This window comes from Triplophysa dalaica, chromosome 17 (genome assembly GCF_015846415.1).
Source record: "Triplophysa dalaica isolate WHDGS20190420 chromosome 17, ASM1584641v1, whole genome shotgun sequence".
NCBI lineage: Eukaryota > Metazoa > Chordata > Actinopteri > Cypriniformes > Nemacheilidae > Triplophysa > Triplophysa dalaica.
In genome coordinates this window covers 18,516,489-18,537,291 of record NC_079558.1, presented here as the reverse complement: position 1 = coordinate 18,537,291, position 20,803 = coordinate 18,516,489, and the positions used below count along the sequence as shown (strand labels likewise).

General features: G+C 43.7%; 1 protein-coding gene across 1 annotated transcript in view; it reads left to right on the top strand.

The window, feature by feature from the left end:
- The window catches only part of LOC130439453 (protocadherin-15-like), a 135,816-nt gene that overhangs the window by 10,336 nt on the left and 104,677 nt on the right, over positions 1-20,803 (top strand). Inside the window, exons 3-6 of the mRNA XM_056772071.1 lie at positions 3,058-3,072; positions 3,344-3,409; positions 19,595-19,755; positions 19,940-20,095. Coding sequence (XP_056628049.1) covers positions 3,058-3,072; positions 3,344-3,409; positions 19,595-19,755; positions 19,940-20,095 — 398 coding nt within the window. The remainder of the gene's footprint in view (positions 1-3,057; positions 3,073-3,343; positions 3,410-19,594; positions 19,756-19,939; positions 20,096-20,803) is intronic.

Sequence of the window (20,803 nt, the reverse complement as noted above, 5' to 3'; positions counted from 1 at the left end):
TCTCATTAATGCAAATATGGTGGTGTTGTAATGGTGTGGGGGATGTTTTCTTGGCACACTTTAGGCCCCTTAGTGCCAATTGGGCATCATTTAAATGCCACGGCATACCTGAGCATTATTTCTGACCATGTCGATCCCTTTATGACCACCATGTACCCATCCTCTGATGGCTACTTCCAGCAGGATAATGTCACAAAGCTCCAATCATTTCAAATTGGTTTCTTGAACATGACAATGAGTTCACTGTACTAAAATGGCCCCACAGTCACCAGATCTCAACTCAATAGAGCATCTTTGGGATGTGGTGGAACGGGAGCTTCGTGCATCCCACAAATCTCCATCAACTGCAAGATGCTATCCTATCAATATGGGCCAACATTTCTAAAGAATGCTTTCAGCACCTTGTTGAATCAATGCCACGTAGAATTAAGGCAGTTCTGAAGGTGAAAGGGCGTCAAACACAGTTTTAGTGTGGTGTTCCTAATAATCCTTTAGGTGAGTGTATTATAGTAGGACAAAAGAGGAAATATTTTTTTAATGAAATATGAAAAAATGGTTGGCTTTACATTGCAAGATGACATTAATCTTATATAAAGGCTGATATTACCACTGAACTTCTTCATCTCAAAAATCCAACTCAATGCTCTGTCTGAAGGCTGAAGGTGTATGGGCGCACAGTTGAATTTAGTTTAATTGGGGGATCATTGACAGTGACTGTCCAGTTGACTGTCAAAAAGCTTCCCAATTTACATGAGTTCACACTATAAATATCATACAAAGCTGGTGGTCCAACCAGTCAGCAACCGGTAGTGACTTTAATATTGCAATTAAAACCTGTCAGGATGCTGTGTTAGCATCTCTGTTCTCACCTTCTGCTACAGGCATCTCATGTGTAAATCAGTGGGCGGGGCTAAAGAGTCAGTGATGCAGAGGCAGGTGTTGTTCATCTGCAGGGGGGGTCTTTCGTGAAACTTTTATGCCATACTTAGAATCGTTACAAAACCATTTATGACAGCTTGGTTGAGGAATACTGAAACTTTCAGGATGTTTATTATAGTACGTTGACCTCTTACATGTCAAGAAAAATTCATACTTGCTCCACAGCAGAGTCAAACTCATTTGTCACGCGTCTTTTGTACTGCGCCACTGGAGCTGCTGGTGAAACGGGGTTGTTTTTACATGCTTTTCTGGAGGAAGCCATCTACGGTTCGCGCTTCCGACACCCATGCTCCTGCAATAAATACTGTAATGAAATATTACTTTGAATTGAACTGACCAGACAGCTAAGGTGTGGCAGTCACCAGCCCCTGTCATACCCAATTGACGCCCCTTGCATGACCCCTTTTATTAGGTTAGTTCATCCCAAAATCAAATTTGTGTGATTTTTTTTACCCAGATGACGTTAAACATGTTTCGGCATGTTCGGAGCAGAAATAAAAATATTTAAGTGACATCCAATAGATTTCCTAGCCTCCTCATAGACATCATGGTTATAGTTGTTGTCAATAATATAATATAAAGTAATGGAATGTCATGGAATAGAAGTAAATATTATATATTAGGCACAGTTTTAATTTTCATACCTAAATATCATTCTTTTGGTTTTCTTTGTCTTTAAAGGGATGGTCATCCCAAAGAGGAAAATGCTCTCATCATTTAATAACCCTCAAGTTGTTCCAAACATGTATCAATTCCTTTTTTCTATTAAACAGAAAGACATTAAATTGCCATGACATGTCTTTCTTGATCTTGTGGCATAATCATGGCAGGATTAACTGTTTTATGTGGAGAGAGGCATTTTGGTCCATTTTGACATTCCACATGCTCTCTCCGGGTCTCGTCTCTGTTCCCGCCTTTTCGTCTCTTTAGTTTGATTGTTAATTAGCTCATGCCCCGCACCTGTCCCATCTTGATTTCCTCCCCTTTAAATCGCCCTTGTGTTTCATTGTCCTGTTCTCAGTCATTGTATTCAGTGTGTATTTTGTGCTTACATGTGGTTATACCTTTGTGTCTCCGGGGACGATATTTCCCCAAGTCAAAGTAACTCTATTCTAGTGTAAGTTCATTATAGTTTTGTGAAATGTTTTATTTGGTCTTTGTTAGTTTAGTGTAGTCACTTTATGTTCCTGTGTTTCCCATTTATCGTGTCTTGTTTTCCCCATCATGAGTTTTTGTGTTGTTCGTTGTTTTAATTAATGTATTGTGTTGACCGCTTAATCCTCGTTGCCTGCAATTGGGTTCTTCTGAGCGATCCCTAACATTTCATTACAGAAAGATATTTAGAAGAGTGTTAGCAAGTGAGATTTCTGAAGTAGCTAAAAAAATGTGCCCCAGGACCTTTTTTACAAATCCTTCCAAATACCTAATTTTGTGTTTAACAGAACCAAAAAATCTACAATAATTTTTCCTACTACAGTAGTTGAAGATGCTATAATTCTTACAAATATCTAAATTGAGATTAATAAATCATGAAAAAAGTTTTCTTTTTGGGTTGATTATCCCTTTAAAATGAATTACATTTTGCTAGTTCTCTGGATCCGAATCTTCAAAGTTAGAGGTGTCAGTAGATCATTTGCTTATGGCTGATATAGGGTTCTGAAAACTGCATCGACTCATGTCGGGAACACATTACATTAGTGTCAATCATCTTTGTTTTTCTCTGTAAATATAGAGCTGATCTGACTCATACTAACAGTCCAAATACTGTGATCCAGCGCAGCAGAAGAGAGCTTCGGATCAACATCACTGTTGGTCCTGTCGTGTGGTTCCACCAATATTCTTCTCAGTCTGCTGTGTCATGTCTTTTCATTGTATTAATGCTTGGGGTTGAGACCAACACGAGTTGAACTTGTCCTACTAGGCAGAATTAAAGTGTGAAGCTGGAACTGAATGCACCCCACTAACTAGTAGCTCAGCTGAACGACAGTCTCGTTGTTTACCTCAGTTTCTATCACGCGAGCATCCGAGGAAATGTTCATATTGTGCTTCTCTTTCTCCTCTCTCTCTCCATCACTTTCTCCCTGCGCTCTCTGCGGATGACACTATCTCTGACTCCAGACTGGCAGTATGAGGGTAAGACGATGAATCTCTTTTCTTCCTGAGAGCAAAACTCTATTAACCCTTCGGCCGTCCGGTGTAAATGCACATAAAGAAGTCACACTGTAAATCTATCCGTCGCATGGGTTACACCACTCATAGATCCTCCTTTATGTGCCGCTTGTGTGACTTAATGTGTCCTGAAATTGAAATGTCTTGTTTGGTATGAGTTACGCCACAGTCTAGACTCAGTGAAATTCTGATGTCTTTCTTTTCTTTTCCATTTATTTTTGTCCTTGATTTTCAGAATGCAAGCTCTCCCGATCCGGCCCACCTGCCACCATTGTGGCCATAGACGAGGAGAGCTCTAACGGTAGGTGTGCTTTCAGTTCTCTCTTTTTTTCTCGGGATTTCATTCAAGCAAAATGAAGGATGGTAGTTTTTGAAGCGTGTGGTCAGAATTGCAAACATCAGTTGAGTTTAAAGGGACGGCGCACTTTAAAATGTCCTGTATGACGTCTGTATGGCTCTTTATTGGTTTGCTTTGTTAAAAATCAATGTAGTCTCAGATAGGGGTGTAAATCGGACAGTTCATCGCCATTAGATTCAATATCGATTGCGATATTTGCAGATACATCAGAATTTTTTGAGATTTTGCGATTCGATTAAATTACTTTAATCTATATTTTGTAATTACTAGGCTAGTTTAGACAACAACAAACTAAAAAATTTAAATAACAAAAAGAAAAAGGGGAAAAAATGTCACATAAAATAAAGCTTAAAGTGGCAGCAGTTTTTCAACAATAGTGCAAATGATGATTGAGGTAGTTGTAGGGAAAAAACTAATAAAAAATAAATAAACTATAAAAATACAAGGAAAAGCTTTTAAGCTCAAACGACAGCAATCATGTCTTCTGCCTCTCTCGCTGTGGTTTCACTGCTACAACCGCCTTGTTGTTGCTGCATCGCATTTGCGTTTTTTCATTCACAAGACGAAAATAAACGAAAATGCGCGCTTTGGTGGAAATGCCTAGACGGACGTTACGTCAAGGAATGAGGACGCGGACAGTGTCAAAATAAAGGTACCTCATATCGATATTTTATGTGTGGCATCGATGCATTGTATCGTTAGAAATGTAATCGATCCATATCGATGTATCGTGACACCCCTAGTCTCAGATTTCCTAAAATTTCTTAATAGAGAAAAACAGAAACATATATGAAGAGTAAATTAATTTTGATTTGTGTAAATTTGATGAGAAATGTTTGAGTTCAAACTGAGATCTTTAATAATATTGACTTTTGATTGCAGACTTGACAAATCTGAGCTCAGTTTGATGTCATTGTTGACATCTCTTCTCAAACTCTAAAGAGGGAGATATTTGTCAGATTTCTGACTCTTTTTCTCAAGAGAAATATCTGAGACGCAGATGAGACTTCAGCAAACCTTTCCATTGACTCTCATTTAATCTCATGGATGTCCGGCAGAAATAATGATAAAAAGGGATTACCTTGCTTATGGGTAATGACGGTGAAATTCAGGTCCGCCAACTTTTGTTTTATCTCAGATGAACTGCTATGGAAAATCTGTGTGTTTTCTCCCTCATTTGCGGTAAATGACAGTGATGGATGTGAAGAGATTTGCCGCATCCAGTGCAGAACAAAGCCATGTATGGGCAGCACTAATGAAAGCCATTTTTGTTCTTCACACTTACTTTAGACGTCCCATGATGCACCTCACCAGGGCATGGCGTCATAGATAGTGTACAGTATGTTGCCACATTGATGGGCTTTTTCATGTCATGTCTTTTTATTCTCTTTGTATCTGTGTGTCCAAACACTGAGGCGCTGCACAAAGCCTCCAGGAGACATTTGAAAGCTTTGAACCTTCAGCTTTAGGAAGTGATGTCACATGCGCGAACTGACTACTTACAACAAGCATTCATTTGTCAGAACCTCAGCCAGCCGGTTCATACAAGTATTGACTGTGTTACATTACATTTACATTTAGGCATTTGGCAGACTTTTTTTATCCAAAGTGACTTACGTTGCTTTGTCCTACATTTTACATAGGTATTTGCAATCCCCTGGGATCGAACCCACAACCTTGCGTTGTTAACACAATGCTCTTACCAATGAGCTACAGACTGTATTATTACTGTTATAATTTCATTCCATAGAAGTCTAATCTCTGATTGAAAATTCAACATGAAAAAGGCAAAACAAGTTAAACATGATCTCTAGATGAACGTTTTGTTTTACAGTAAGTCTACAAATAAGATGATAAATGTTAATTTGCTTTAGACCTTAAAAACAAACCTTTGAATAGTAAAGGTGGTAATGAGCCTGTGGACTTATCTCTTTAGATTCTGTCATTGTTTACTCACCTTCGAGTTGTTCCAAATCTGTATAAATGTCTTTGTTCTGATGAACATAGAGAAAGATATTTAGAAGAATGCTTATAACCAAAATATATTTTGCCCCCATTGACCATAATAGGAAAACTTACTTTATCATTTTTTTGTTCTGTTGAACACAATATAATATATTTTGAAGAATGAAGGACAGCAAACAGTTCTGGGGCACTATTGACTACCATAGCATTTTTCCTACAATAGGAGTCAATTGGGGGCAAAATCTGTCTGGTTATAAGCATTCTTCCAAATATCTTTCTCTGTGTTCATCAAAATATTTTATGCAAATGTGGAACAACTTGAAGGTGGATTAATCATAACAGAATTTTCATATTTGGGTGAACGATACTAAGTTTTGACAGTTCCTGGAAGTTTCTGGCATTATGATTCCCCTGAGGAGACTGTTTGACTTCTGTGTTGATGATTTTCTCTGTTTGATGAAACGTTGTAAGATTGAGCTTTTGTCCAGAAGTTAGGAGTGTTCCTCTGGTCAAATGAAGGAAATTAGCTTTTCTTAGGGCCTCTATATAAGTTGGCTGGAGTTGTGCAAGACTCTTTTTGGTGATTTTCTTCAGTTCTTTTCTCCCCTGTAGCACTGAAACTCTAGATTTAATGGATGATGACTTGCGAGTTTCTCGTGCAATTATTTGAGTAAAGGATCACATTCATCCAGAACTATTATCCTGCTTAATGTATGCAATGTGACGCTGTCTTTACCTGAAATTTCACATAATGTGCTGTTTTCCTCTCATTTCGTCTGTTCCTCGGATCCGTGCATTATCTTTAAAACCTCTTGAAAGCTCATTTGTGCTGAAAATGCATTAACTTTGAAAAGCTGAAAGAAAACTCTTAAGTTGTCAAGGGGAAATGGTGATTAATGTTTTAGCATTGAAATCCTGTGACCAGGAGACCAACTTTTCTCTGACGATCATGAGGGTAAAACTACGATTATAAAACAGTCGGTTCTGGTCCTTGATTCTGATTGGCAGAGCCGAGTTCTAAGCCTCTATTAAACGACTTTCGGCTGTGTTCACATTTGACTTTTTTGACAAGAAATATTTGACAATATTTTTGTGAAAAAACATTCAAAGCATTGAGGTTACAAATAGCAGCCGGCAGTGTTCGAAGATAGTGTTTGTGCACGAAGGAGGCTCAGAGAGACAGGCTTCATAGGCAGCGTAATGGAAGTCTATTTGAATTATAAACTAAGAGCGTCTTTGCTATAACTAATCACATATTTAAAACCTAAAATACTCATTTGTCTCTAGAAATGCAATCAGAAGTTATTAAAAGTGGAAATTAAACTTACATTTATATAAAACTATGCTCCAACGCGCGTTTTGGCCAGAATTTAATTTCTTCGAGCTTGAGCCTTCTCGACCAATCGCGTTCCTCGCATGTTGTTATGGAAACGACAGGTCTTTGTCATTGGATAGATGTGAAAAAGTGCTTGACGTAGGCCATTTTTTTCAGAAAATTTAAACTTATTTTAACCTCAAAAGACGCTCTGAGCTGCAGAAAAAAGGCGCTGTCATTTAAAAAAAGAGCTCAGGACTATTTTGAAGACACTGTTAACTCCATAGGACTATAATGTAAAACAGACGCTAGCAGCTCCAAAAAAGAAGTCAAGTGTGAACACGGCCTAAGCTGTTATTAAACACACTGAAACCCGCTGCTTCTTGGGGCTTATTGCTTTAATGAGCACATGTGTTTTAATGACTTGTTTTGTTCTCATTAAATAAACACTGTTCATGTACTCTGGTTAAATCACATAAGTATTGAGTAATGATAGAATTTAAATAGTTTAAATGCATCAAAGACCAATGGAAATTAAAAGGAAAGATTTCATTTGAAGAACTGCATTGTACCTCATTGAGGCCATTACAGGTTGGTAACGGTTACATTAGCACTTCATTACAGTTGTGAGGGTCGTGAGTGTTCAGTGAATGTTGGGTGTTGGAGACGGATGAAGTGCACGCTGGAGGTTACCGCATCTGGTCAAGAATAGATTAACTGTCAGACTCCGGTGACGTTTCTCTGATGACCAGACAACCTGCCGAGAGATGAAGGTCTCCTTGAATGTCCACAATAGCAGAAAAGGTGGAAGGCTGAGAAGGATGGGTCATTAATGGTGCGTTTGAGTGCCGGAATGTGTCCATCGGGTGGAACGACTGTTGATCTACAGTATGTGAGATAGACTGCTAGTAGTCATAGGGGTCAGGCTGGGGTGATGATGTTGGAGATTCTTGTCCAGCTCCAAGGATGAGGGGTGGAATAGTGTCCATTAATATCCCTTTACATGTGACATGCCTTGCATCAGCTCATCATCTCCATTGACTAGCTCTTAAAGCTGACCGGTCTTCCATCCGGTGTCCGAAAACGGACCCATGTGACCCTGCCTTCATGATGACCCAGAGGAAAATGTCAAAGCTCTTTCATAGCTCAGGAGATTTGATGGAGTGTTAAAATATTACGGCTAATTCACACTGAGCAAGCGTGTTTGTTGGATCAGCGTGAGGTCTACTCTACTTTATGTGTTATTCTGATAATCATCTAAATAAACAAATGAAATGTATTCAGCTCTCTTGATGTCAACATTTCTCCTTGAAACATTTGCTGTTGTCATTGTTATATGAGATTTAGAGATTCATGTGAAGCTGTGATCAGGTTGGGGTTATTGAGAGGTAAATGTCTCTCAAACACCGCTGGACGAGGGGTCAGCCGGTGTGGACACATGCAGATTGATCCGTCAGTCTTTATTACCATGTGCCACAGTGTACTGTAGATGTATAATATTACATGAATAGACTAAAAAGATGGTTAGATTTACTTGTGCTTCTACAGAGTTGAATATGTGTTGAAAAGAATCCTGCACCCAAAAGTCAAAGTTATGTCATCGTTTCTTTCTTTCTTTAATCAAATACAAAAAGTGAGTTTTGACGGCTGTCAAGACCGAATTTTTCCAGATATTCAATTGAAATAAAATAAAATAAAAAAGTTGAATAATACAGTTTTGGAGATTTTTTTTTTTTTGGCTGATCGGCCCCTTTAAAACGGTTTATGTTTTTATTTAAGTTTTTATTTAAGTGAAGTGAAGGTCACATAAATCAGACTTTTATTCTTGACGTTCATGTATGACATTCGGACAGCGTGCTGAATTGAATCAGTATTCCTCTGTAAGCAACAGAAAACCGTTGAAAGCGCCTCTGGGACTTAAGGCTATTTAGCAGCTTTTTCACTTTCCAAAGCAGAAGTACAAGATGGTTTTCTTATTTCATTCCGCAGGGAGACAAATGTTTCCGCTCATCAGGTTTAGAAATGTAGCCTTGCAGTCACAACAAAAGCTGGTGTTGAGTACAAACACAATGTGAAGTTTGAGTCTTCAGCTCTTTCATGTTGACGGATGTGAAGGGTTCAGTCCAGCCACAACCAAAACTACATGCTTGTGCTGTCTGGGTTCCTCTGACTCTCCAGTTGCTTACGGATACGTGTTGTCTTGTGATTCTTTATGGAGATATTCAAAGGCTATTATGGCTGCGTCAACATTGTTTATTCACAAATCTCAAAGTGAAACACAGACACAATAGTTCAAGTTAAAGTATCGATTGTTTAGCTTCATCGATCTCATGAGTAATACGTAATTCATATAGAACGTCTCAGTTTGTTTGAACATTTTTGTTCAGTGAAAACAAAGAAAAAGAACTGGTTAAATGAATATAGCTGGCATCTAAGAATTTCACACATTTTCCTGTTTGTCTACAGGAAATTCACATCGAACACAAATATATCACAGTGAATGACTGACTGTAGGAATAAACGGAAAGACAAATGTACGTGTGCTTTTAACTCTAAAACTACAAAATCATCACTATTCAAGTTAATTAAAATTAAAATTAATGTTTAATAGTTTTTAGTATTATTTTGGAAATTTGAATGCAATTTTTTATGCAAATGGTGCTGATAAGCCAGAATAACATGCATTGTTCAAAAGGCAGAATTGTGATTAAAATCGCCAAGAATGTCAATTAGAATTGAATCTAAAGAATTTTCCGGTTTGCTGTGTTTTGTTACGTTATATTTCTGGATAAAATACCTACTTTTTCCCATTGAACACAATATATTGTATTTTTACGGCAGTAAACATTTACAGTATGTCAGGTTAAATAAGTGGTTCCCAAACCTTTTGAAAGCATGGCACCCCGTTTTTTACATGCATTTGTTGTAATTAAACATACAAATATATGTATAATATGAAAATAAATCAATTAAATGCATATAAGCAAATAACAAATTAAGCATTAACAAAAAACAGCACAGAACCTGATGGATTTTTATGCTTTCCATCTTTGATGAGACATAGAAACAGCTCAAACCTTTGGAAAGCTATAACAGCAAATGTTTTTTTTTTTTTTTTTTTATATGATATATTAAAGCTATTTATATTTTAAATAATTCATATTCATATAAATTAATTGTAATCGGGGCACCCGAATTTGACTGCACAATCTATCTGCACAAACTGTATGTTTTGCAGAGAAAATAAAACATTTGATATTGATTGCTACTAAAATTAGTTTTAAAATGAACAGAACCTTTCCATCATTTGTGTGTCCTCATTGTGAATCACAATGACCTCAATACAAATATAATTAACATGAACTCATTTAGTGTAGGTGAATGTAGGTCTTCTCATTGACATCATACATGTGCGTGTGGAATGAAACCTGACGTGGAGTTCAATCCACAACATCTCGAGATTCGTTTAAGATTCATCAAGAGAACAATAACGTCTTGGTTACGTATGTAACCTCAGTTCCCTGATGGAGGGAACGAGACGTTGTGTCGAGAACGACAGATGGGGTTCGCCCTTGAGAACCAATCAACTCTGACTACTATAGAAAAGGCCAATGAAATTTGGCGAATGCAATTTGCATGCCGGGCACCGCCCCCGGAAATCCGGTATAAAAGGAGGCCGGCGTGCAGCATTCACTTACCTTTGTTCTGAAGAGCCTGAGACCTCTCAAACTGCAGCAGAATACGATACGTGTTCGTGGCATAAGGGACACAACGTCTCGTTCCCTCCATCAGGGAACTGAGGTTACATACGTAACCAAGACGTTCCCTTTCTGTCGGTCTCTCGACGTTGTGTCGAGAACGACAGATGGGGTTGCCTATGGAAAACGCCACAACGCTGTATCGCGTCACAATCTCTAGCGAAGCGACGGTAACAAGCCTGGGCGTGTCATCTCGAAGCTTTCGTGAGACTGTAACCTTCCAGTGTGGTGGTCGGGGGGTTCCAGAGCTTTCTTGGAGAAAGATGGGTACAGCCCTGACCGGTAACTTTCACGGACGGGGCCTTAGCTCTCTATAGGCGAGAGGCCGTCCAGATCAGTTTACACCGGGTAAGCGCGACTCTTAATCAGAGAAGCGCTACAGAGGCCACCTCCTACCCGTGGGGAGGAATATGGTGGATATAGGTATGGTCTCGTCCTTGTAGGAGAACGCATGGAACGTGCGGACTGAGTAGTTAACCGCAAGGTGGAGGCCCACCTGGGGAAGCTCATGTGTTACCAGGAGTGGGAACCATTCTCATGAGGATACATCAGACGGAACAGCCCACGGAGGGGGTGTTACAGACGTCCGGTAGCACTAGGTCCGGTTAGAGCTATCTGTGATAGCTCACATGGTATCCCGGCCTAAGGGGGAAGGCTGCTCTGCCCAGCCAGCCCCCAGGGGGTGCTTGTTTGGTGATGGATGGAATGCCTATTCTTAACCAGTGTCTGGGTAAGAAGGGAGGCTGGTGAGGTACCAGTTTCTTAGCGATGTGTTCGGGTAAGAAGAAAAGGTAAATAGCACACTGACCCAACCTGTTAGAGGGTGGAAAGGTGCTTTCGCAGGCATACGCCCCCCCGGATGCCAGTCCTACATGTCGCCACGCAGGACGTGGGCTGACACCGGGTTTACGCGAAGGTTGTTAACCCTTGCGAAGGTGTTTGGGCATAGCCCAACCCGCAGCTCTACAGATGTCTGCTAGAGAGGCGCTTCTGCCAGTGTCCAGGAGGTGGCTAAACTCCGTGTGGAGTGAGCCCTCACTGCCAATGGGCATGGGAGATTCTGAGATCGGAATGCCGTCGTAACGGCGTCCACGACCCAGTGCGCCAGCCTCTGTTTGGAGACAGCCTTCCCCTTCTGCTGTCCTCCAACAGACACGGAGCTGGTCAGAGCTTCAGAGCTCTGCGTGCGGTCCAGTACGTACTGGACACAACACTAATCGGGTTGGGTCTTCCTCCCCTATGGGGAGCGCCTGCAAGTTCACCACTTGGCCCCGGAGGGAGTAGTGGGAACTTCTTGGGCACGCATCCGGGCCTGGGTCTCAAGATAACGTGAGAGTTTCCAGGGCCGAGTTTAAGGCAATCCAGGGACACGGAGGATGCTCGGTGGTCCCCTACCCTCTTGAAGGAAGTGAGCGCCGTCAGGAGGGCCGTCTTACTCTATGAGGAAGATGTGAACCTCCGAGGGGCTCTTTGGGGGGCCCTGAGGCTCCCCAGGACCACTTAGGGTCCCAAGAGGGTATGGAGCGGAGATGAGGCGGATTCCGCCCTCTCGCTGCTTAGGAACCTGGTGACCAGGTCGTGTTGCCCTAGAAACTTTCCACCGACTGAGTCGTGATGAGTGGCAATAGCGACTACATACACTTTCAGTGTGGAAGGGAGATGTTAGTCTCCAGTCTCGTGAGGAGGGGAACACAATCCTGATCAAGCACCTCAGTGGGTCTTTCTCGTTGAGAAAGACACCAGGACGAGAAGAGGCACCGTCTAGAGGCGTGTAACCGCCTAGTAGATGGGGCCCTAGCCTGGGTGATGGTCTCAGCCGTATAGGGGGAGTAGCCATCTTAGGATCTTCTCGTCCCGTCTAGAGACCAGACATGGGTGTTCCAGAGGTCTGATCTGGGATGCCAGAACGTGTCCTTCCCCTGAGAGAGCAGGTCCTCTGTCAGGGGAATGGTTCAGGGGGAGTCGCTGTCCAGAGCATCGGCTCTGAGGCCAAGTGCGGTTAGACCGGTGTGGTGTAACCAATAACACTTGGTGCTCCTGCTCCCTGACCTTGCACAGAGTCTGTACAAGAAGGCTCCTGGGGGGGGGAAGGTGTGCTTCCGCCCATCCCGCGGCCAGCTGTGCGCAAGGATATCCGTGCCGAGGGCAGGGACTATCAAGCGGGCAAATGGTGGTGTTACGGGAGGTGAACAGGTTTTACCTGGGCCTACCCGAACAGCCTCCAAATGAGCTGGACTGCACGGGGGTGGAGTCGCCACTCTCCACGAGGCATAAACTGGCGAGAAAGCACGTCGGCTGTCTAGTTCAGTTTGCCCGGGGTGTGTGGCCTGCAGGGAACGAGTCACCTGTTGACTCCACCGGAGGAGGCGTCGAGCAAGTTGTGTTTAGCTGCTGTGTGCGAACGCCACCCTGACGATCTGTATTCGCTACAGCTATAGTGCTGTCCTCGGAACAGCACGTGCATGTCTCGCACGAGAGGCCGTAGCCTGCTCAGTGCAAGTAGCATAGCCCACAACTCTTGGCAATTGATATGCCAGCGCAGGCGGGGGTTCGTCCAACACCCCACCTGCGTGCCCGTTGCACACTACACCGCACCCCTGCAGGGAGACTTCAGTCGTCACCACGACCTGCCTCATAACCTGCTCAGAGGGACCTGAGTCCGTCGAAAAAGTCATAAAGACTAGGGGTTATGGTGCGTCGGCAGCAGGGCGGCATCACCATGCGCCTGCTGCCGGTGTGCCACGCTCTCCTCGGAACTCGACTCTGAAACCAGTGTTGGAGCGGTGTCATGTGCATCAACTCGAGGGGTATTAACCCGCGAGGACGCCATGTGTCCCAGGAGCCTCTGAATTGTTTCAGGGGGACCGCTGTCTGCCTAAAATGTTCATTTCAGACAGTTCAACACTGGTTGGGCACAACTGCGGACAGGTGTGCCGACATGGTGACAGAGCTGAGTTCCATACCGAGAAAGAGGATGCTCTGCACTGGGGAGAGCTTGCCCCTCTCTTGGTTGACCTGTAGTCCCAATCGACCTAGGTGCCGGAGCACCAGGTCCCTTTGTGTACATAACAGATCTCGCGAGTGTGCCAAGATAGGCCAGTCGCTGAGATAGTTTAGTACCCGCTCGCCTTCCTCCTCTCAGGGAGAAAGGGCGGTCAGGGACAGACCGAAAGGGAGGACTCTGTACTGATATGCCCGCCTCTCGCACGCGAACCGTGGGAACGGCCGGTGTCGAGGAGGATCGAGACATGAAAGTAAGCGTCCTTCAGGTCGATTGCCACGAACCAATCCTGACACCTCATAGATGTCAGGACGCGCCTCTGTGTGAGCACCCTGAATGGCAGCTTGTGAAGGTGCTCTGTTCAGGGTACGCAGCCTTTGGGGGCAACCCGCCGTCTTTCTTGGGAGCGATGAAGTGTGGGTGGTGACCCACTGAACATCTTGGTTTTGAGGGACGAACTCGATGCCTGTTTTGCCAGAAGGGTGGTGACCTCTACCCGAAGTACGGAGGCGTCCCTGCCTCTGACAGAGGGAGAGATGATGCCCCGAAACTTGGGTGAGTCTCTGGCGAACTGGATCGAGTAACCAAGACGGACCGCCCTCATTAGCCAGCGAGACAGTGTGGGCAGCTCTCGAGCTCCCAGGGACTGTGACAGGGTGACCAAGGGGACGGTCTGCTTCATCATTCCCACGGGGGGTGGTTCGTCGCCTGCTTACCTGCCTGGCGGGACAACGGCACGCACTGTCGGTTTGAGAGTGGTGACGGCTGTCGTATGTGTACGACCTCACGCCTCGCCAGGGTGTGAGGTCGGTTCGCCGAGCACAGTCCAGTGGAGTGTGCGATCGGCTGCAAGTAAACCCGGGGAGAACAGAAAACTCAGTGAGTAAGTGGGCGCCAAGCCCTAACAAGGGCCCGGCTTTGGTGACGAGGCAGGAGTCGTCCCGTACCGACCGATCAGAGCCGTGGCTGTGAAGGTTCGGGCCCGATGTTGTTCTCCCTGGGGTCTTCCCGTCAGTGTCCCTTCTCGCGAGGAGGTTGCTGACGGGGTGGAGGTTTCCCCCTCGACCTCTGCTTCCGGGGTGCCGCCTGTGGGGGCACAGGAACCGGAGCCGATGTCGAAAGGGTCCTGGGTTGCAGGGAAGCAGACGTCACGTGAGATCTCGGAGGCCTGTAGGCGGCCGAGTCGCGGCGTGAAAAAAATGTGGTTAATTGCCACTGTCTGCTTCGCCGTCAAAAAACTGCTGAGCGCAGTCCTCGACGGTGTTACCAACAACCCACCCTGCGAGATGAGTGCATCAAGAAAGCGGACTTCCTTGCTGTCACTCTTCTGCACAAGGTATAGCCGGGGGTGTCTCTCCTGGACCACTACCGTGGACATCGTCCGACCCAGGGCCCGTGCCGCCGCCTTAGTCGCCCGTAGAGCGCTGTCAGCGGTGGCACGGAGATCCTGCATTATACCCGGGTCGGCCTTACCCTCGTGGAGCCCTCTCAACGCCCTGGCCTGGCGGACCTGCAGGATGGCCAAGGCATAGAGAGAGGAGGCAGCCTGGCCCGCAACATCGCAAGCTTTCGACACCAGTGATGCCGAAGTCTTACGTGCTTTGGACGGTAGGAGTGGTCGATCCCCCCCCAGGTGGTAGCCGTCCGCGGCACAGGTGCACCGCAGGCGGACGTTCCACCCGGGGGATCTCGACGCAGTCCTTGGCTGCCTCACCATCGAGGGAAGTAAGGGAGCCGGAGCTGGTTTCACTGGAACGGTCCGTGAGTGGAGCGTTCCAAGTTTTACACAGCTCCTCATGCACCTCCGGGAAAAACATGGCACCCGGGGTGGGCGCGGTTTGCACCGCGCACCGACCTCGGGAACCACGTATCCCCGGGTTAGCACGGATGACATCACTTCTGCTTCCTCCTGAACTCGACCGCTGGGGGTGGAGTTTGGATTCGGCAGAGTCGGATGCCAGTCTCCCTCCGATGCTGCGAGCGACATCTCATCTACGTCACACATCGTTTCCGAGTGTGTGCGTGAGGATCCGGACGGTATGCCACCGCCGGTTGGGGAACGTTCAGAAGAGCGAATCGGGGTGCGATCGGCCCGTGAGCACTTGGCTGGCGGGTTTACGTTCGCAGAGTTCCCCGTATCACTAACGCTGCTAACGTGGGTGGTCATCGGGGCCGTAGCCACAGATGTCACAGCCCGGGTAGCAGACGAAATGGTGGCTGGTTCCCGTAGGAAGACAGCCACCCGTGACCGCAACTTCTGAATGACAATCTGCCCGCAGTGCAGGCAGATGTGTCAACGAACGCTGCTTCAGTGTGCTGGACGCCCAGACACCTAATGCAGCGATCGTGTCCATCCCCCTCCTCGATGAGGGTGCCGCACCCAAGAGAACAGCGGGACATGCCGCGCTGGAGAATGCTCAGTCAGTCCTGAAAAGGACTTTTAGAAAAAATCTCTAACACCTCCGGAACCGCCGAGACGCCCAGGGGAAGGTCGTTGCAGGAAGGGACGATCCGCTGTAACACGTCGTAGCACCAGCGTGTAGTTGTAGAGGATTGAATCCTGAGTTGTACTCATGAGCGATGGCTCTGAAGAACAAAAGGTAAGTGAATGCTGCACGCCGGCCTCCTTTTATACCGGATTTCCGGGGGCGGAGCCCGGCATGCAAATTGCATTCGCCAAATTTCATTGGCCTTTTCTATAGTAGTCAGAGTTGATTGGTTCTCAAGGGCGAACCCCATCTGTCGTTCTCGACACAACGTCGAGAGACTGACAGAAAGGGAAAGAGGGTTCATCCATGGTGTACATCAGCGTTTGCTCTTACTTGTTAAAGTAATGTTAAAAACGAACAGAACGTCCATAGATAAGATGTTTTCCAAAGCTTGTGTGATAATGGCGGACAGAAGCGGTTGTAAAGATGCAATTGGTCAGAGGCTGTTTTTATGGCGGGGCTTAGTTAATGGTCAAATGTGTCGGGATAATTCATTCTTTTAGACCAGCTTAAGAATATAAATGGTATTTATAGTCTTTCAGAGTCAGGACACAATAGTCCGGCGCTTTATACATGTCTGATAAAACTAGCATTTGTTCTCCCAGCTGAGGGAATGAGAAACTACATCTCTTTTCACACCATCATCCATGTGAACCATAAAACACAATCACAAAAAGCCGCTGAACACAACCGTACAACAGAACTCATACTGATGGGAGTCAGGAATGAAACCGCTGGATGGAAACCGTGTGGAGAAAATCTGCAGAACAATGAAGTGAAGGCGGACGACATGTTGACGTGTGAGCAGAGATAAGTCAACACGCTGTGCCAGACAAACCCCGCACAGGTGCACTGCCAGCTTGCAAGAGCCGCCGCCTGCTGCCGGCCAGCTGCCAGAAGACCTCCAGGACCGAGCGCACAGAGAGGGACCGGCACTAAAAACACCTTCATCAGCCGTCAGCGTGACACACAAAACCATCTGGCCGCATGCTGTGAGACACGGCTTTAAACAGAGAGGAGGGGAGGAGGTTATTAACAACCTGGAATAGTGCGAATGAGAGAGAGAGACGGAATCACAGCCAGAGGAAAGAGAAGACGCTTCTCATTCTCTGTTGAGGAGGAATATCGTTCGAGCGATGTCAGTGCTGGAGTTTTCTGTTGTATTTTCTCCTCAAGCACACACAAAACTTGTAAGACTGAATTCTCTCAACATTTGAGTTACTGTAGTGTTAGGTGCTGACATTGGGTTTTATTCACAAACCACCCACATATGCATTCATTTAACCTTTAAAAGGGCAAGAGCTCAAAACTACCGCAGAAAACTACCTTATTGACATTTTCCGCTTTTGCCTTTGTTTAGGAATTGCTGTTATTTTCAAATATCTTGTGTCTTTGTTTTCTTGTAGCTCTATCAGGAGAATTAGACGTCTGTTGTCATGTTTCAATTTTCACTTGTTTTGATCAAATGGAAACATTGTTGCACTTTAGATAAAAGCTTACATTTATGAAAATGTTAGAAACGTTAACTCAGGGTTGGTGGTCTTCTCACCACAGACTGTCATAAACTGTGAGATAAAGATGGAGATTGAATAATAGTTTTTTTAGCCCCAAGCACCTCATGTTTCAGTTTTTAACTCTAAACCAACATAAGAACAAAATGCAACCAACAGAACTTTTATAGGCGTGGAACAAAAACTCAAAGACCATTTTCCGTTTTACTATTACACCGTGTCTACACCGGCAAGATGAGATGCGGCAAGAGACAATAGAACTCATTAGAAACCATTATTAATTTAAACTTTGTCCACACCGGACGTGGCCATGCAAGAACAAGTGAAAATAACAGAAAAGATGCTTTGGATATTTTCAGACTCAATAAATACTGCAAATATATCAAGTTCACATTTACTTTTAAGCAACACAACATTCATATTCCTACATGTTTTTAGGAAAAGTAAAAAAAACTTTTCGACAACATTGACTTTTACCACAGTTTTCATGTGTCTTGTGATGCTGTCAGTCTTCTACATTGCTGTTGGACGACTTTTGTCACTCCTGAGGTTTGATTTGGTTGAAATTGAACAAACATTGGACTGAAATGACCACAATACATCTGGAAAATGAACATTTGGAGATGGCTTTTTCCTGGGGCTGTATAACTGAATCTATTTTACATTTAATCATTTAGCAGATGCTTTCATCCAGATCGACTTACAAAGTAGGAGAAAACTATAGAAAGCAATTTGTTCAACAAAAGAACAACAATGCATAGGTGCAGTAAAACAGACTTTCTTTTCTTTGATTCATAGCAGAGGTGACACTTACTTTAGAAGTCAGGTTGTGTTATTTATTTAGTTTTATTTTAGTTTTATTGTAGTTTACTTATAATTTTCAATTGGAGGTTGTGTTATGTTAATTTTAGTTACATAGCTATTATGTTATGTGCTTTTTTCATTTTATTATTGTTCATATGATACTGTCTAATTTTTTTTCGTATCAGTTCTAGTTTTGGTCTACACACAGCCGCTGACTTCTTCAACATCAAAACTTTTCAGATGTTAGCTGGTTGGGTGTGTGGGTGCGTGTGTGTGTGTGCGTGTGTGTGTGTGTGTGTGTGTGTGTGTGTGCGTGTGTTTGTGCGTGTGTGATTCATGTAAGTGGAATCTCAGAGTATTGTTTTAAAGCTTTCTCAGCACAGGAGATTAATTAGAGTTCTCAATTATATTTCATTTCAATATTAACTTCTCAAATTCCTCACGAGAAGTGAAAATCAGACATTTGTGGCCACATTAGACAGAGCTGTTGAATTCTCTGATGTTTGATCGCAGACTATGGGCACAGTTTAAGATATTGTTGAGATCTCACATGATTCTTTCCTCCAATCTGAAAAGCGAAGATCACTAAATGACTTGTTTATTTTATTCCATCTGTTGTCATTAGAAAAGAACAAAACGTCTTATTCTCGCGCCTCGTTATATTTGCTTTTGTGTTATTTCATTGAAATGAAGCTGGCCAGGTCTAGTAAATCATCTTTTTTTAGTTAATTATAATATAGGAAATTGTGAGAAATGCAACTAGGTTTTTTTTTCGCAAATTAAAGGAATAGTTCATCCAAAACATAACATGAAGTCATCATTCACTCCCCCTCATGTTCTTTCAATTTTTAAAGTGGATCAATAAAAGAAGAACTGTTAATGAGTGTACAGAACGGTCTGTTTTAAAAAATGTGAAATAAAGAGCTGTGAGAATTGAGATCTCCCCTTCTGCTAGTTTCTCTTGCCTCAAACATCGAAAACCAAACATTGAAAAGTGCCGCTCAGCGTTCCATCATGTGACATGCAGGGGACAGTGATGATTGGTCATGCACAATGATGTCACAATAACATAAAAGGTGTCTCATTGTGTCTGAGACTGAATATTTAAATTGATTCCGAGTGAAGAGTGAGATTTTTGTAAAAGAAGATCCGCATTGGGACCTGCTCCTCACATCAAGCTGTTATGTGTCCTCAGGGACGCTTCTCATCTTAGGGACTCTTTTCTGTCTGATTACCTCCTTGAAGGTACTGAGCAGTTGAAAATGTTCATTTGTCATCTTCACAGGAACCCTTCTGGTGGAGAACATGCAGATCAACGGCAGAGCAGAAGATCCCGACCGAACCATTTCTTTGTCCTTACGAGACAACCACGACTACTGGGTGATCCTTGACCCGGTCAAACAGCGTCTGTATCTCAACAGCACGGGCCGAGTTCTGGACCGAGATGTAATTAAATCTTTTTTTATGTATCTCTTCATTGCAACAGTTTGGGAGGCACTATGATTAAAAAATAAAGGAGTTATTCACAGAATGCGGTCTTTTGTAATGGGCTGTAACCAAATGGCCATTTCCCGCTTGGCTGCTGAATGCACACTATGCAAATTAATTTTCTCTCCTTGTTCTCGTGCAGCCGCCCTCCTACATCCAGTCCATTGTAGTGCAGGTTCAGTGTACTAATGAGCTTGTTGGCACGGTGATTCTGCACGAGGTGAGGATAGTTGTGCGGGACCGGAACGACAACCTCCCTCGCTTTCAGCAGCCACGCTACTATGTAGCCATTAATGAGGTGAGTTTGACTACAGGTTCCTCCTCTGCAGATGTGACTCCTGCTCACTTTATTTGAGGTTTTTCTGGAGATCACTGTAAGCAATGCTTTTCTGTAAATTCTGTTCATTCTAATGAACGTTTATAAACTTTAAATGGTTTGGTGGAGAGGGCGAATGGGATTTTAAATACTGTCAAGGACAATAGTGTCAATACAGTGACTTATTAGAATTTTAATAAATTCGGTCACACAACAGACACGACACAAATGCACAACCCTAGACACACTCCAGACCAAATCACACAACGCTACACAACACACCACGTAACTCCAGACACAGTAATTAAAAAAGAATATTAATACCATTTGGTAAAAAATAATTGTGACATTAACACCCGAAAGAGTCTCCACTAGCACCACTGGACCTATTTTTTCTGTTCCAGCTTAAAGTATCAGGACACGCAGACACTTACCACTACATTCACCTGTTTCAATGTTTTTATTAAAATGATTCCAAAAATAATTCTTCTTAAGAGCTATTCTCACAGACTAGCAATCAGTTAGGATTAAAGTCTTACTTTTCATATTTCAATAAACCCAATCTAACTTTTGATGTAGCTGATTTAAATTATTTATGACCAGTCTTGAAGTGAAAAACTGAGATGACTAACATCTACTAGCGTGTCTTCATCAGACGCAGTGCGATGCGACAGGCGGTTTGATCTAATG